Source organism: Mytilus edulis, chromosome 3 (genome assembly GCF_963676685.1).
Source record: "Mytilus edulis chromosome 3, xbMytEdul2.2, whole genome shotgun sequence".
NCBI classification, from domain to species: domain Eukaryota; kingdom Metazoa; phylum Mollusca; class Bivalvia; order Mytilida; family Mytilidae; genus Mytilus; species Mytilus edulis.
The window spans coordinates 38281462-38299969 of record NC_092346.1 but is presented as its reverse complement, the minus strand read 5'-3'; the positions used below and the strand labels follow the sequence as shown (position 1 = coordinate 38299969).

The 18508-nt window shown below is 31.7% G+C and overlaps 1 protein-coding gene across 1 annotated transcript; it reads left to right on the top strand.

Annotated features, from left to right (window-relative positions):
• Positions 1-2137: 2137 nt before the first annotated feature.
• Positions 2138-17738, top strand: LOC139516407 (ribosomal protein S6 kinase alpha-5-like). Its single transcript, XM_071306483.1, has 16 exons — positions 2138-2295; positions 5520-5588; positions 6385-6603; positions 7100-7215; positions 7980-8090; positions 8496-8579; positions 9022-9125; positions 9325-9469; positions 9898-10059; positions 10242-10364; positions 10806-10882; positions 11274-11418; positions 11990-12160; positions 12700-12903; positions 15559-15709; positions 16813-17738. Exons 1-16 carry the CDS (start codon positions 2226-2228, stop codon positions 17544-17546), a joined length of 2685 nt encoding a protein of 894 aa, XP_071162584.1. The 5' UTR covers positions 2138-2225; the 3' UTR covers positions 17547-17738.
• Positions 17739-18508: the final 770 nt, after the last annotated feature.

The window sequence follows — 18508 nt, the reverse complement described above, 5'->3', positions numbered from 1 at the left end:
CCTGACATTAATGCGACCTCTCTTTATTTATGGCATCACCGAATGTGAGGCATCACCGAATGTGACCTTGCCAGATTTTTTTTCCGTTTGAACAAAAAGACGGGTACGTGGCACCCGTGAATCAGGAAATGATAACCTTTCTGCAGGGCACGTGCATTGGCATCCTGTTTTTGGTTGGGTTCGTGTTGCAAAATAGTCCGCTTTTCCTTTGCAGTGTTTTGTGGTCTGCTGTTAAAGTTTTTTTCTCTATTGTCTGTCTTATGTGTATTCCATTGGTCACTTATTGTGCTGTCGGGCAAGTTGTCATTTACATGACAAGGAGACACATTTACAGTGTTCTGGGAACAGTATATCTAAAAATTTATATGTTCCTGTAGTGATTACTGATAAAAATGTTATGATGACACGAGAATTTATAAAAGTTGCTGTCAATCTGACACGCGGATATACATAAATATTGACAATCATTTCGTGGACCGTTCATTTTCGCTTTAGTGAACAAAAAAGCTGCGACTTTAAGTACTTTAAAGCATTAAACATATCTAGAATAGGCAGTTTTTATAATTTTGCGACTGATTCTGGTTAAATTAGTTATTGGTTATATTCTGACAACCCGTAATATAACGACTTAGTCACTACTAAATTAAAAAAAAAAAAAGCCGAATCATATGTCCCGGCTTCCGACACGTCTGATATTCCTTTATCAAGTTAACCAAAAGAAGTGAAATTAGATTTAGTTTTCCTCTATTGAATGAAAAACTATATATATGGATCTTAATTTTCGTATGAAAAGTATCATTTAGATGTGGATATTCAAAACAAAATGAAAAAAGCAACAACAACAACAAACACAGTCTACAAATTAACAACATCTATTCTCTCATCATCAGTTCCATATGTTGAATAGGTGATATAAAAGAATAGAATCTCAGGGATATCAATAGGTATATTGACGTAGTTGCCCTTTTGTCTGATCTTTCATTAAAGATATTTTTTATGTGCTTTGGACAAAACTAATGTGTGATTAATTGTTTGTCAAGACGCCATCTACCAATCAATCATCTCAAGTTACACAAACAATTATATTTGCAGATGGTGTGAATGCTGATTTTGTTTTCTTTCTTTATTCCCTATTCCTTATACTTTGTACATGCATGTTATTAACATTGTTGGGCTATTGTCTGTACTCTTTTGTTTTTGTTCATATTCTTTATCCTCTAAGGCAGCAACCATTTGATTTTCTGGGGGGGGGGCTATGGTTTTTTTTTCTGGACAAATTATTTTTTTCGCCTGCGGCGAAAAACAATCTATTTTTTTCGCGACAAGTCAAAAACAATTTTTTTCTTTCAATTTTAGCATTACATATAGTGGCAGCTGAGGGTGAAACAAACAATTTTTTTTTCTCAGAATCAAAAACAAATTATTTTTTTCTCCAAAAACTGGAAACAAACTTTTTTTTCCAAAAAAAACCATAGCCTCCCCCAGAAAATCAAATGGTTGCTGCCTAAACACAATCAATACCCCATTAACATTTCCTGGCCGCACTATATATATAATTACATATTAACTTGATTTCTCAATTCTCATGTCGCCTTATAAACATTTTTATTTCCTTTTCAAACATGCGGAATATGCAGTCAGTTGCGAACTTTATAGAGGTCCTTGGGTTGGAACTCCTCCATTTTTGAGTGATTTTAATGCTTTCAGTGAATAAGGGACATATATATATAAAATATGGTTGGAACACCCCCTTTATTATCCTGGTTTGAAACCCCCTTTTTAAAATGGCTATATCCGCTGAATCTTCCCCTGGTAGTTCAGATGTGAAAACTTATAAGAGAGGGATAAAAAAAAAATCTAAATAAATTTATATGAAGCGAAATGACATGTAGTCGGACAACCTGATTTAGGTGGATTTCAACTAGTCATTTCCTGTTTTATTTTGTCAAGTTGTTTAATAGTGGGAAAGTGAAAGGTTTAATTATATAAAATTCTTATACAAAAATGTGTTCAATATTTTTATAATGTGGCAGTGGCTCGAATATGGATCATTCATTGAACTGTCATTGAACTTCAAAACAAAAGCACGTGGATTACTATTTTTAGCAACAATATTATTTAACCTCCGGTTTTTCGCATTGCATTGTGGGAACAGTATTATGAGAATGGAAACTGTCCAACTCTACAAGTGATATTCAAACGCAAATTGCTGCAAAACAGAAGACATGGCAACGACAGAAAATGTCGAAGCGTCCTCTACGGAGGCTGAGACAGTCACAATCGAGCTGAAGGATGGTTAGTAAGATTGGATTTAGACATTAAACGAGCGACATAATGGTGTTGTCGCAGTTGTGGTTGTCATCTACAAACGAACATCAATATGTACAAAGTATTCGTGGGCGGACGATGTGCAGTAATTTCCGTTCTATAAATTGAATGCAATTGTTATTTTTGATATAGTTAAATCTATTCATGTGCGTTTCTGTGATTCGCAACGGAGTGCAAGTGCACCGTATATGACCTCCCAAATCTATAAACCTGTCAAAAATCAGATATTTTTAAACAGATTTAAAGTGAAAGCACCTGTCTTATACCTTCACTTATTAAAAGTGGATGAACATATAATTAATAAGATAGTAAATTTGTATTATTAATATCATTAGGTTGTTTTATTAAGAGATTTTCCAATAATTGTAAAAAAATTCTTCGTGAATTAAGAAAGATTTTTCATTAAACTTGTTCTCAGATTTCAGTTTATATTAAGGAAAAAAAATCTACATTAAAACTATATATAAAATATAAAAACAAATACAATTGGAGAATTACGACATTTATAGAAAGCTTCTCAATGTATTTTACAGATGACCTGATTGATACAACTGATAACAATGCTGGATAACAGTATTTTTCTAAACAGGATATTATTTTTAATTTTTAATACAGTTTAGATTTAAATTAAATGATTAAAGCGTAGATTTAAGGGTTCTTAAACATATGTTTTATATGTTTTATAGATGTAAACATTCTAGCTTGTCCCTGTTATGTAATATACTTTCTACATAATATTACACTGAAAATAAATTTGTTTAAATTTATTTATCAATAAAATTTATTAATGTCCTGTTCATTGTATACTGGAATATACTATGAAAATGAAGTATATAAGATTTAGCTTAGTCTGAAAAAACAGGCATCTCAAGCTTTTAAAAATTATTTTTAATTCATTGAATGAGCAGTCCCATATAGAATTGAGAAAGGAAATAGGGAATGTGTCAAAGCGACAACAACCCGACCATAGAGCAGACAACAGCCGAAGGCCACCAATGGGTCCATATAGAATCTTCTTGATTGATTCTTAGATCTGAAAGTTTTTGGAGAAATGGGAGATAATCAATGATTCACATCTTCATGTTAATCTAAAAGTTTAAATGTTTTGGAATATTCAGCCTCAGTAATTATCAAATTTTACTGGATCAGGTGACAGAAAAGTTACCTGCAACAGGGTTCTCACTAAGATGGGTCCTAGAGTCATGAAAGTAAGACTGGGCTCACCATTTTTTAAACAGACAAGACCAAGACTTAAGTAAGTTCTGTTTCTAGAACCCATTATTTCACTACAAAAACAAAGTTAACTAACAAAAAAGAATAAAATAAGTGAGTTTTGCTACAAGAACTTGCATTTTGATATTTGATACATATACATGTATATGTATTTTCTGGAAATTTCAATAACAATAATAATTGCACACAATAATTTCTAAATTTTATTTACAGTACATTTTATGTATATTGTTGTCTTTCTGACTGTATCTTACATTAATTTGTAGGATCCTTTACTATAGATAATTTAGCTGATCTGTAACAATAACATCTTCATGCCTTATATATCATGTACTGTAGTACGCCGCTAGATTAAAACTGACGTGGAAAGGTAACACATGCCCACCGAAAGCTCTTTTAATTTGAGAGCCCAGGTGGTCGTGTGGTCTAGCGGGACGGCTATAGTGCAGGCGATTTGGTGTCACGATATCACAGTAGCATGGGTTCGAATCCCGGCGAGGGAAGAACCAAAAATTTGCGAAAGCAAATTTACAGATCTAACATTGTTGGGTTGATGTTTCGACGAGTTGTCTTTCTGGTATACACAGTCACATTTTGACTTTTTATAGAAGTATCAGATAATGACATTATTGAAAAATGCATATGTATAACTTTAACATGCACTTGATAAATACACTCGCGCTTAAAAAATATAAACACAATGGACAAGTTTGAATAAATAGGCTAAAATAGCAGAAACAATTACAAATGAATTACAAACTAATAAAAATAAATAAAAAAATATCATTAAATTATTTTATACTTCCATTTTTATAGAAAAATTTTAAATAATTATAATTGATGTAAATTTTAGTGTCAATGTGTTTAATGATGCACATACATGTAATGCAAATCATGAGTGTTACCAATTTAGTTACTAGGATACAAAAATCAATCAAAGTTCTCTGCATATGTTAACAAACAGAAGCCAAACAAACCAGTTCTTTCAAATACCAGTTTTTAAGATTTTAATTTTTAAATGGCAGCATTTAAAATATCACTGCTCAGTATGATTTCAAAATGGGAAATTGTTCAGCCACATAGCTGTGTAGAAATGAAGTATCTAGCAGGTAATGTTAAATTTCAAGTTGTTATTAACTTATTACAGCAGAATATAATATATATTATGTAAAGTGGATAAATTGTTCAAGTTTTATAAGTCTTCATTAATGTAGATTGGGAAATATGTTGATGTACACACATACATGCATCAGTCTGTCTGTCATTCTTTTGGATTATGTACAAAGTACTGCTTGACCAAATCTTTGAAAATTTAAACACAATATGATAACCATATTTTACAGGTCATTTTTGTCAGCTTTGGCTTTTATCATTCATGACCCATGATGATACCCCCTAATTATCAGAACTTTGTCAGTCTTTTTTTTAGATTTCAAATGATAATAAGGGTACCACTTGACAATTTTTTTTCAAATTTTAACAAAACAGCATATCAATTTTTTCATCAAATTATTTCATATTTTGTAAATTTCGAGCTTAACAGGTAACTCCTCTGTATGGGTTTTGCTCATTGTTGATGTTGTATGGCCATGATTCTTTTAAAAAAAACCCAGCAAATATGGACAGAAAAGGCTTTGCTAATTGTTGAAGGCCGTACAGTGACCTATAGTTGTAATGTTTGTGTCATTTGGTCTCTTGTGGACAGTTGTCTCATTGGCAATCATACCACATCTTCTTTTTTATGAATAATTTTATTTTGAGTCCTTAAACATGTTAAAAATATGACAGGTATGGAAAACCTAAAGGCAACTATTTATTTGTTGTTCCTACTAACTTTCATTGGGTTTCATTTACATGTATAAAAGATCAGCTATACACAGACATCCTCAAAAACCAAACAATTTGACATTTCTATTACAGTAACATTATTTTAGTTGAAGTATTTTTTGCATTTCCAGTGAACATGACAGGCCAGGGGAAAGTTGCAATGGCAGATTTTGAATTGTTAAAAGTTTTAGGAACAGGAGGTACGTATATTGAGACACACATTCAACACACTTTATAATAATATATGTATGTTTTTATTGCATAATTTGCATATATGCAAATGCAATACTTAATTGTGATTGATCTTTTTTTTTTTTGGATTTCTTTGATAAATCATGTGAATGGAAATTTTGTCCATTTTACTGTTATATATGTATATATATATTTCCCTTTATGTGTAATACCACCAACAAATCATGGTGCGTCACATCCGGTTGTATACCAAAGTAGGTCGAAAAAAATATTCCCTGGAATTTGACAGTTGTAGGTAATTAATCCTACATTTTATTGCAGTAAAACCATTTCTGTGTCATAAACATATGTCTTGGGTATTTCAAAACACCATTATTTTTTATTTGAGATTTCTATAGAAAATTTTGTAGTCTTGAGGTTACATGGGGACTAAACCTTGTACACAGATAAAATAAGGGGAGAAATTTGATTGGTTAACTTCCAAGGATGGTTATTTTCTTATATGCAATGAAATGTTATGTGAAATTTTTTCTATAGAACTGGACAGGATAAAACTTTACTCATGCCAAATATTTCTTTATTTGAAACAAAGATAAATTCTGCACATTTTTTTTGAAAAGTGCAAATTTAACAAAGACTAATAGGGGGAAATCAATGGTGGTATTACACCTTTAGGATCTTCTAATAGACAATTTAAAAATGCAGACAAATTCACAATTATAATCAAATGAATATCTTATATGAGAAAAAGCCTGACTAATTTATCTTTTCTACATGAGAACTTTTATTCAAATTTTTGTTTAGCTTATGGGAAGGTGTTTTTGGTAAGAAAAATAGGAGGTAAAGATGACAACAAGCTGTATGCAATGAAAGTTTTAAAGAAGGCAGCCATAGTACAGAAAACAAAAACAACGGAACATACTCGTACAGAAAGACAAGTTTTAGAGGCTATCAGGGAATCACCATTTCTAGTCAAACTCCATTACGCATTCCAAACTGAGGCTAAGCTACACCTTATACTAGGTAAGTAAAATTGAGAATAAAAATGGGGAATTTGTCAAAGCAACAACAACCTGACCATAGAGCAGACAACAGCCGAAGGCCACCAATGGCAGATGCACAGTTCACACAAGGTGATTTAGCTTAAAATCACAATGGCTGGTGATGAGTGAATAACAATGGAACAGGATGAAAGCTGATAATTTGATGTGATATGACTGTGATTTTTCTACCCTTGTATATACCTAGATAGATTCAAGACAAAAAACCCACAATTCCAGCACTCAGTGTGATAACTTATGTCCATATTAAATTTCAACTCGGAACAACATTGCAATGTTTATTTTTGCCCTGTTCATCAATGATCATGTTGATATGGTTAATAACTATTACCTTATATATTATGAAAATATTAAGAGTAAGTTTATAAACATGTGATAAATGAAAGGGTGATTGTGATTGAGTTAATCATGTTTATAAAAAAGGGGAAATAATCACTTCATTATTTACTCTATTTCAGATTATGTTAGTGGTGGTGAACTGTTTACACATCTCAATTCAAATGAACAGTTTGAGGAGAAAGATGTGAGAGTGTACATAGGAGAAATTACTTTGGCATTGGAAACATTGCACAAGGTAAGTAGATACATGTGGATTGCTGTAAAAAGTGAAATAACAGAAATACCAAACTCCTAGGGAAATTGAAAACTTAAACATTTACTGACTATATTCAAGTCTCTGTATATACCTTATTTTAGCTAAAGTCATATGAAAAGAGTGAGTGGTGAAAAATAATGTTTATCCAATTCTTGAACCAATGCATGTATATATCATAAACTTAGTCCTCTGTGCACGATTTTCTCATTTTTTACGCAAATATATCGTATAATCGTCAATTTTTTTCTCTCTCTGTCTATTATGATTTAACAAATATGGCTGCTCATTAAATGCTGTGTTTTGAAGCCGAAGTTTACTGATTGTCACCTTATAGTAAACAAATAACAAAAAGCATGGGTATTGAGCACGTGTTTAACATGTACAATCAGATACTTGTTTATTTTTATGACAGATCCATGCGTATTGCGATCACCGGATTTTTACGAGGAGGGTTACGATCAGGTCACTATGCATATGGAAAATATGTCGGCGGAAGGAAGCAATTAAATATAAGTAAACTTCTTCTAAATGTGGACAAATTAAAGAATTTTCCGCAGAAAAAAGTATATGTACATAAGTTGTAAAATGAAAACTATTCATTTAGTTATAAAAAAACATATGCATATTTTTTTTTAATTTGAGGTTTCTTATAACTTTAACAATTAAAATTCTTGTAGAATAATTTATTGTTTATTTGTTAAATTGCATTCTAACTTTGCATAATTTGTGTTTATATATTACAGCTTGGGATTATCTACAGAGACATTAAGCTTGAGAACATATTACTAGACTCCACGGGTCACATTGTACTCACAGATTTTGGTCTCAGTAAAGAATTTTTACCAACAGATAAGGTAATTTCAGCAGACCCTTAATGGAATTTCATCCACTTTAGAGCAAAATAGCCACATCCATCACAGATGGTTGATAGTTTTATTTTAAGAATTATCTCCCCATTAAAATATGCATGCATTTTCATATGCTGTTTGATAAGGAACTTCTACTTTTTGTATTTTTGCTAATAATAATGTTTATTTATTCTATTTTGCTATGAATTGCTGCACATGGATTATAACCTCAATTTATGTGCATATACTTCAGAGGGTAAATCAAAAGCAAAATAGCACAATTAATAAAACACTCACAAAAAATGTATTTATACTAAATCGAAGCAAATATTAAAACCACAAAAAAATACATAAAAAAGCTATATAAACCAAAGCATAATTCAAGTCTTCATTATTTTTTGTTGTTTTCAGTACCACAGAGCATTCTCCTTTTGTGGCACCATAGAATACATGGCTCCTGAGGTTGTTGAAGGCAGTAGTGGAGGACATGATTTTGTAAGTTTTCAAATTCCTATTGTTTAATTGATGAATGTTTCAGAATTTATAATAGTATTTCTTGAATGCTTTATACAGCATTAAATTGATGTCTCCAATTGAGAAATTTTGTATGGGTGTATTTTGGATGCTCACTTCTTGATATATACTTCACACCTTTCTCTCATACAAAAGGTTAGTGCAAGTTCAGATATATAAAATGAATGATACATGTTGATTATTAGGTTCAAGAAATAAGGGAAACAGATGAATATTTAAAAAGTTCAGAGTAAAGACATACAAAAATATACAATTAGAAGTCCTTCCAACTTCCTCAATCTTTCTTTATCTTACTTAAAGGTTATTTATTCCTAGTCTCTCTGTACCAAAGCAATTACACTTTAGTTTTGTACAAGTTACATGCAGATACTTGTAAACAACATTATACACATTTTGTTTACAGGCTGTGGATTGGTGGTCTCTAGGAGTTTTGACCTACGAACTTCTAACTGGTGCCTCACCTTTCACAGTGGAAGGAGAAAGAAATACACAGTCAGAAGTATCTAGGTGAGTTTTTTTTATCTATTACCAAGGAAACCAAAGTGATGAATTCAATAATTTGTATGTTTTACCTGATCAAACAAAAGTGACTTGGTTGAAGAAGTGGCTATCCATACTTTCATGCTTTTCATGATGTCAAAAGAGAATCTTGTCACCCATTAATTGTGTATTATGTAATTAATCTGATGACCATTTGCTTTTGTAGGAGAATTTTAAAAGCAAGTCCTCCAATACCAAAGTCGTTTTCTTCTGAAGCCAAAGACTTTATACTTAAACTTCTGACTAAAGATCCACATGAACGACTTGGATCTAGAGGAGCTGCTGAAGTTAAGAAGCACAAGTTTTTTAAGGTACAAACTTGTCTTGTAATCGATTATTGAATACAGTGTGCTAAGGGAAATATTCTACCAATAGCATTGAAAAAAGAATTTTTGAGACAATGAAATATATAATCTCAATAAAGTTTTGGCTTTTTATGCTAAAATTCTTCATTTTATAAGCTCTTCTTTTATAATCCTTTGAATTTGCAAGGCCAGTGAGATATTTTTTTTCAGATTGTGAATGATTCTTACTCAACAATCCTTATTCAGAGTAAATATATGTCTATCAATGACAACATAGATAGAATTTTTTATTTTGTTAAATATTTGAAATAGTTTAGTCTGTAAAAAGTTCATCAAATAGTTTATATAGTGAATAAAATAAGGATTTCAGTTTCAAGGTTTTTTTGTGTTTAACTTCTATCCAATATCAAATGTATGAATGTTTGATCTTTCAGACTCTGAATTGGAACGAACTGGCCAGTGGAAATGCACCAGCTCCATTTGTTCCTAAAATACAACATGAATTAGATGTAAGGAACTTTGCCACAGAATTTACCAACATGATACCTGCAGATTCACCAGCTATTGTTCCTAATAATGCTGAAAGAATATTTAAGGTAAGTGGTTAATAGCTTATAAATTATTTATTTGTGAAAGGCTGGCTATGACAGAGTTCAGACCAATCTTTGATGATGAAATTATATTTTTGGGCAGAGTTATTACAATTGTGTAGAAAAACGTTTTGAAATTACAGTAAGTTTAATAAAAAAAAATATAAATTTATGTTTTATATTTCTAGGGTTATTCCTATGTAGCACCATCTATAATATTTAGTGATAACACAATCAGTTCAGATTTGCTGTGTAAAGGGAAGGAAAATCAGCCCAGTGAAGGACATATAGTATATGCCAACCATTTTAAAGTAAGTAATAAGTGGTTTTATTATTTTAAAGTAATTGATAGGTTGTCAGGGAGATATTCTAATTCAGCAACATAAAAATATGGGATTTTCATTTTGCTGTTTATATGAAAAAAGAGGGGAGATAATATTTTGTGTTCGAAAATTGGCAGGAATTTTAAAGAAATAAGAGTGGAAATTTGTATCAGAAAAATCCTGGGATTATCTCAGATAGTGTTTTATTCTCAGAAAGCAAACAAAATTTTCATTAGATTGAATATTTTAGGGTATTAAGAAACATAAAAGTATAAGTGTAAGCTTTATTTTACTGGCTTTAAAAAGCAGTATGTTATAAAAAAAAATATAACAAAGAATTCTTCTTTCTTTTCCCTGATTAATAACATATATATATAGATTAATTCTTATTCTTCTTGACTAATGCAATAAATTTTGGATATTTTGTAGAGTTCACCATTTTTCCAGAAGTATGAAATTGATTTGTCTGGTAAACCGTTAGGAGATGGTAGTTTTTCAGTTTGCAGGTAAAATTAACGATGTATTTTTTTTCAAGTGGGTTATAAAATGAGTTAACAGCATCAATTATGTTTTAACTATCAAAATGTACCGTCCAAGTATTCAAGAGAGCTTTGGTATTTTCAAAAAATCATCTTTGCAATAAAGAGTGGCAGTCTCTGTTTCATTAAATATTAAGAAAAGCAAATGTGTGATATGATTTTTATGTGCAAACAAAAATATAACCTTAATCAAGAGAGCTTGAGACTAAAATTTTGGAAAAAGTTTAAATGTTATTTGAATCATGACCACAAAGCTAGCTACATGACAGACGGTATCATGAAAATTTGTATAAAAATATATGATGTTGAAAGACATTTACTTTACTTGGTTGTGTAAACTTTGTATCTATACTTGCAGAAAATGTCTTCAAAAGGACACCAACACACAGTATGCAGTAAAAATAGTAACAAAACGCATTGATTGTACACGAGAGGTCACAATCCTTAAACACTGTCAAGGTCACCCTAATATAGTCACTATAATGGATGTGTTCAGTGATGAGGTAATTTTAAATTGAAACACTATGAATTTACTATATTCATATTACTGACTCTATAGTATATAAATTATCAACAGGTAGTAGGACATTCTGGGAATCAGTCAAGTTAGAGCAACTGAAAGAAGTATTATAAGTCACAATCAGTGCAATTTGGAGAAAAAAAATATTGTTTTATATTTCTATACACAACAAAATCATCAGTTCAAGGATAAAGGGTAAGAAGTTAAAGGTCTACCACTATCCCTATTTCATATGACTCACAAAGTGACAAGTCATATTAGGGTTTGGGGTTTGTTGTAAAATGCTTTTTTCCTCAAAGACCCTCAGCCATACAATTTTAAAGTAGTTCGAAATTTAAAAAAATATTGTTTGAAAAGATGTTACAAACTCCACTTCCTCTATAGTATAGTTTAAATATAAGGTGCTTTTCAACCCTTCACCTCCATACAATTAGATATGGAAAGGCCCTGAAAAAAGTGAATTAGAAAATGATTTAAATTATAATTCTTTTATATTTTGGACAATCGGTTAATATCTTTCTGACTGACCTTGAACCTATAAAACTTTATTTCAGCTACACACATATATTGTTATGGAGTTGTTAAAAGGAGGAGAATTATTAAACAGATTAAGGAAGAAAAAGAATTTTACAGAACCTGAGGCCAGTGAAATTATGTTTAAACTTGTGCAAGCTGTTAGTTTTATGCATTCAAAAGGAGTTGTACATAGAGACCTTAAACCAGAGGTAAGTTGTACATAGAGACCTTAAACCAGTGGTAAGTTGTACACAGAGACCTTAAACCAGAGGTAAGTTGTACATAGAGATCTTAAACCAGAGGTAAGTTGTACATAGAGACCTTAGACCAGAGGTAAGTACATAGAGACTTTAAACCAGAGGTAAGTTGTACAGAACCTGAGGCCAGTGAAATTATGTTTAAACTTGTGCAAGCTGTTAGTTTTATGCATTCAAAAGGAGTTGTACATATAGACCTTAAACCAGAGGTAATTTGTATTTCTACTTTAATAGGAGAATCTCACTGTCTGCCAACAAATCAATTGTAGGAACGTTTATGATTTTACAGACATTAAAGACAAAAAAGAATTCTTCCTTGAAAAACATGTCTGTTACAGAATTGTTACTTATAAATTACTGTTCATTGCTTAATTTCCATATCTTTAAATAAACTTTAAAGTTAAAAGTTTAGCAAACCTCTTTTATTATTCTAATCTTATCATTCAGAACAAACTTAGAAAAAATAATTGTTGTTATTTTTCTGCTTGTAGAATTTGATTTTTCAAGATGACACAGATAATGCAGAAATAAAGATAGTAGATTTTGGTTTTGCACGATTTTATAAACCTGAGATGCAGAAATTGGAGACGCCATGTTTCACTCTGCCATATGCAGCACCAGAAGTTTTGAAAACATGGACAACAAAAGATGGTTATACTCAGTCATGTGACTTGTGGAGTCTTGGTGTTATTCTTGTGAGTAGATTAGTCATAGGACTTGTGGAATCTAGGGTTTATTCTTGTGATTAGACTTATGATCAGTCATAGGACTTGTGGAATCTAGGGTTTATTCTTGTGATTAGACTTATGATCAGTTATGTGACTTGTGGAGTCAGAGAAATTTTTGTGAGTAGCCTTCTGATCAGTCATAGGCTTGTAGAGTCTGGGTGTTATTCTTGTGAGTAGCTTCTGATTAGTCAAGGAATTCAGTGTTCTCCCCAGGCCGTTTTAGCGCCGCGATTTTCAGCGCTATTTCAATTTCCCGCTGTCCTATTGCACTGACCGCGTCGCTATCCCTTTCAACCGCGTCGCTATATTTTTTTTCGTATTTTTTAAAATTTCCCGCTTATTTTTTTTTTCGGATCACGTGATTGACTGGTTAACGATTTTTGAAAGAATTATTTCCGTTGTATTAAAGTAACTCCGCGGGAACAGTCTAATAAATTTTACAAAATGGCGTCGTTGATGAGAGATCAAAATAAACAAAGATTTCAACATTGACATCTATTTAATGAATATATAGAGGCATATATGAATGAAATGAGAAGAAATAAATTGACCGCATTTCCCAACGACATTCACAAACTTGTTTAACGAACTTTGAACAAACACTGATTTTAACAACGATCAAATTGGCTTCAATGAGCTAGTCTTTGAAGTATTAATTATCACCCAATCGAACTAATACCTGTTTAATCAGCAATTCTACAGTAATGAATTTTACCCTTTGAAAACAATTAAGAGGATATGATTAGAAAAACAAACCCCAAGCTGATACTAGACTTGAGAAATTCACTTTCTCGATGTCCAGCTTGGGTGAAGCCAAGTTACACGTCGTAAGGTTAACAGAACACTGCTACATTTTTTCGCTTTATAAAGATGCCAAAACGTATGAAAGGAATGGACAGTGCTAACAGAGACATATAATACATGTCTCGGGTGCTGAAAAGTTCATTTCTAAATTATATAAGGGAAGTTTTACCCCCTTCTCTGACAACGTTGTCTCGACCATTTTTTGAACCATCTACGATTATATCATTACTTTTTTTGCGTTTACAACCGAACTGCGAACCTGTATTGCTTGAAAGAAGCATCCCTGTTATCAAGGGATTCATTATAAGCCCGTATTTTACGATTACTTGACCATACATGGCTCTTTTTCAAATGGATAAGGGAATAAAACAAAACGAAAATTTTGTGTAAATATATATAAAATATCGATATTTGTCAACCAATCATCAATATATCTTAATTAAATATTGCTTTAAATTTAATGTAAACAGAGGATGGCTTGGATAAGGAATAGTATTTAATGCTAAAAAAAGACACAAGTGTAAACAGGAAGTTATGTCAGCCAGTAAGGGAGATAATTTGGGAGGGAAAGACCTAAAAGAAGTATTGTCAAATCTTGACAAACTTATCTGGTGGCATGTATTCAAATGTTTATAAAATTATCAAACAAAACCTTTAAAGGTGGTAGTTGTTTCAATTGGCATACATAATGTATTTGATTGGTAATTCACCTTTGAAATAAAAAAATCTCTTTAAAATATTTTTAAAGGATTTCTTTCATATTCATAATTGGAATATTTTAGCCTTTCTTTGATAAGATTTGAATATTATTAAAAGGGCAATTTCATTTCTTCCTTTGAAATACTATACTCATTTTTATTGAAAAGTTGTACTTTGCTAGAAATGTTAATAAAAGTAAATGTAAAAAATACCAATCTTGTCATTGAAAACTTTCTCACAGAAGCTGACAATGACTTTATTGTTGGTCCTACATGTTCTGCAACATCACCTGTTAGTGATAAGAAATCTTCACATCTAGGCAGTCTGGTATAGACCCACCATGGAAAAGACTTCCCCTTGGGTTTTATAGACAGATGATATGAGGATTATATGTATTTACAATGGAGACAAAAAGACTTTTCTTCTATCATGTCTATATCCAGACAATAACATTAGCAAACAAAGGGGTAACTTCCATGAGCATGATGAGGACATCATTACAAGAGAAAACATCAATAGCATTATATAAGAAAAACACATAACAAATCAATTACAAACCAACCGCGCGCCGCGACAAAGTTACTGAGAATTGTCGAAAATCACGCGCTTACCACAGCGCTATCCAAAAATCCTGGGGAGAACACTGGAATTAGTGTATTTTATTTATTTATGTTAGTTATGTTAGCCATTTTGTTAGGCAATATCAAATTTAGTAGCAAGTTTCCTGTGAGCATGCTTTACCATGTCGAGAGTTTTCAGATGATCAGTGATTCTAGAAATTTGGTATCAAGCTTCATGTTGGAAAGCTGTACTGTATGATGCAGTTTTTAATCCAGTGCATAACAACTTCCTGTTTACTGAAGAATTAGTTGATATCATAATGGAGCAATATCTCATAGTTCAAACTGTTTATTTTGGGTTTTATCAGTTTAATATAAGTCATCATGCAAATTAATATCAACTCTTAATAAGGGTTCCTTCATAACTTTATTAGTTTAATCTAAGGCCATTTTTCTTCATTCTTTATTTTTTAGCCATTTATTCAGCAGTTTTGCCCATTATTCTCTATTCTGTAAACCCCATCTAGACCCTCTTACTAATAAAATTTATGTATTTCAGTACACCATGTTATCAGGAACAGTGCCATTTCAAACATACAAAAGTGATGACAGTGCTGAATGCATCATGAAGAGAATTAAGGGTGGACAATTTGATTTCTCTACACCAGAATGGAAAGATGTTTCCGAACAAGCTAAAGATCTCATTCAAGGTCAGAATTATAAATTTTTACTTACAAGTTTGAAAAAAGGCAAGAATTGAAAGATAAGATTCTTGAATATAAAGACAACTTCATATGTCAATAGGGTGCATATACTCAAATTGCTACCCATACTTACTAGTATTTCATTAATATTTATAGCCCTGAAAACAATGAAAGACTTAAAAAAGCTTACATCCTCCTTTGATCGGATTAACAAATTATTTAATTGTTGATAGCATTTTCGAAAAAGCTTTTCTACACCATCTGAATTAAAAACAAAGTAGTCTCCTTTCTGAATTAATTCCGCTACAGAAGGTTGGATAACTAGAAGTCAAAAGAAACATTAAGAAGACAGAATCTGCCTTCCAGTGCTCACTTGCTTTGATTTTATGTTTTGTGGTCTGTGTGTCCGTTTGTCTGTTCTTTCCTCCGTTCATCTGTCTGTCCGTCATGCTTCAGACTAAAGTTTTTGGTCAAGGTAGTTATTGATGAGGTTGAAGTCAAATCAACTTTTAACTTAGTATACATAGTCTGTATGATATGATGTTTCTAATTTAAATGCCAAATAAGATTTTTGACTCAATTTCACAATCCACTGAACATAGAAAATGAGTGCAAGTGGGGCATCTATGTACATTGTACTATGGACACATTCTTGTTCATTATGTACTGAATTAACTTTTATCCCTTAAAGGTTTGGTGTACATATACAGAATATTATGGTTTCATTTATATGCTGCAACACACATTTTATTAAGTGTGGTAGGTAGTGGGTTGTGACCCCAGCCAGGTCAAACTAGACTTTAAAATTGTTATTTACTGCATCCTTTATATGCATGCAGCAGTAAGGAGTAAAAGTAAAATCTGGCTGGTTTTTAGACGAAATAGTGTGTCTGAGTAGGTTGACATGTCTTCCTGCAGACTTGTGAACTAGCACATTAAAAATTTAGCTAAGCTTTGTTGATCTAGTACAAAGCAGGGTTGTATTCATAGTATATCAACATATTTTCATCCCTCATATGCATTTAATTTGAAAATCGACCTTAAGCAGCCATCCCGCATCAACTTATTTTATTTTTTAATATATATGTTAAGATTACTTTTAATTTCAGGATTATTAACAGTAGAACCATCAAAAAGATTAACTATGGATGATCTCAAAGACAATGAATGGCTAAATAGGCATAATAGTTCATGTTACTCATGTACCCCTCTGAGGACACCCGGTGTACTAAATCATACAGTTAATAGTCAACTCAGCGTAACTTTAGGTGCCTTTCACAAAGCTACTCGCGAAGGATTCAGACTACAGGATGTGGCAAAAGCCCCATTGGTTTTAAAACGTCGTAAAATGATGAAAAATTCAGTAGAAGATCGTAGTTTTTCTTCAGACAGCACTCATTCCTCAAGTTCTGGCGAATCGTCAAGTCAGCTGAATTCTCAGCCATCACCAAAGAGAAATTTATCAAATTTATCAAGCATCTCGAGTGCATCAAATACCTCGTCTATTTGTAGTACAGGGTTTGTGCCTCGTACTCATACGCCTGTCAACTTGAATAATGAACAAGTCAATGTTGCAGAAGATGTTACCGTGGCAACAGAAGAAACTGGCAGTGCCTCAGAGTTGTTCCAGAGTAGTCGTGGAGAGAAACGAAAACATTCAAATGATTCTCAAGAGGAGAATGAAGAAGATGTAATTGTAATTGATGACAATAGTGAAGAATTCTCCGCTAGCGAGTCAGAGAGTTATATTGTGGATACTGATGAGGAGATTGAGGAGGATAGCAACGAAGAAGATCAACCTGACGTGAATCATCGGACTAGCCCTATTGTTATAGATGATTAGTATACTTAATAGATTATATATTGTTGAATTATTATAGCTTACAGAATCCAATACAAGTTGGACTGTACTGTACAATATCACCAAATTCATTCTAGACTCATTGCAAGTTTGGCAATTTAGATTATTGTATTCTTTCCCAATGTTAAATAAGAGTTGTATAAAAATCACTAATATAACTTCTTATCATAAATTTTTTTTTAAAAAGAAAGGGAAGGAAATATCAAGTGAATTTGAGTTAAAACACTTTTTGTTCAAGCTTGAATCAAATTTACTTATGATTTCTGGTGAATTTGGTCTATATTAGTGACAGAATAAGTATTTACTGTACATGTACATTGTACTATATTAGTATAGTATTCTTACTTCGTTTTATAACTGAATTGTTTTGACTTTGATGACTAGGTATCAGATGAATAACAATTTATCAGTTTTCATGAAAACTTTTACAGCAACAGGCCTTACAATTTTTTCAAACAAACAAAATTGTACAGATTCCATTGACCTGTAGGTGAAATACTTACAGACCAATATAGATTTTACAAACCTGGCCTGTCATGTCTGTGGCCAAGCTTGAATTCTATGTTATAGCAAGGTATGTATGTGAGTCTGACAAAGATGTTAGATTCCTATTTTAACTTTGATGACTTTGAATCGGACAAATTACGTTGTTATATATGTATATGATTCTGTAGGTTATATGGTTGTTGTTTGTCTTTCATTCTTGGTGCAACTGTGTATATATATAATCAAACATTCCATGACGTCATTTCTCATAATACATGTAATAAGGCCAAGTAGATTTTACACCTTTTCTTTCTATCAATTTAAATTACTTACTTTTCTTTCTTTCAATTTAAATTACTTACTTACGTCTTAATGTTCGTCGTTCATGCTTACACATGAGGCCATTAGTTTCAATTTTACATTGAAGTATTGTTAACATTACAATTTCATATTCAGTT

Coding starts and splice junctions, on each gene's coding strand:
- LOC139516407 (XM_071306483.1), top strand. CDS start 2,226: ATGGCAACGACAGAAAATGTCGAAGCGTCCTCTACGGAGGCTGAGACA. Junction 7,216..7,979: donor CATTGGAAACATTGCACAAG/GTAAGTAGATAC, acceptor TATATATTACAG/CTTGGGATTATCTACAGAGA. Junction 10,883..11,273: donor GGTAGTTTTTCAGTTTGCAG/GTAAAATTAACG, acceptor CTATACTTGCAG/AAAATGTCTTCAAAAGGACA.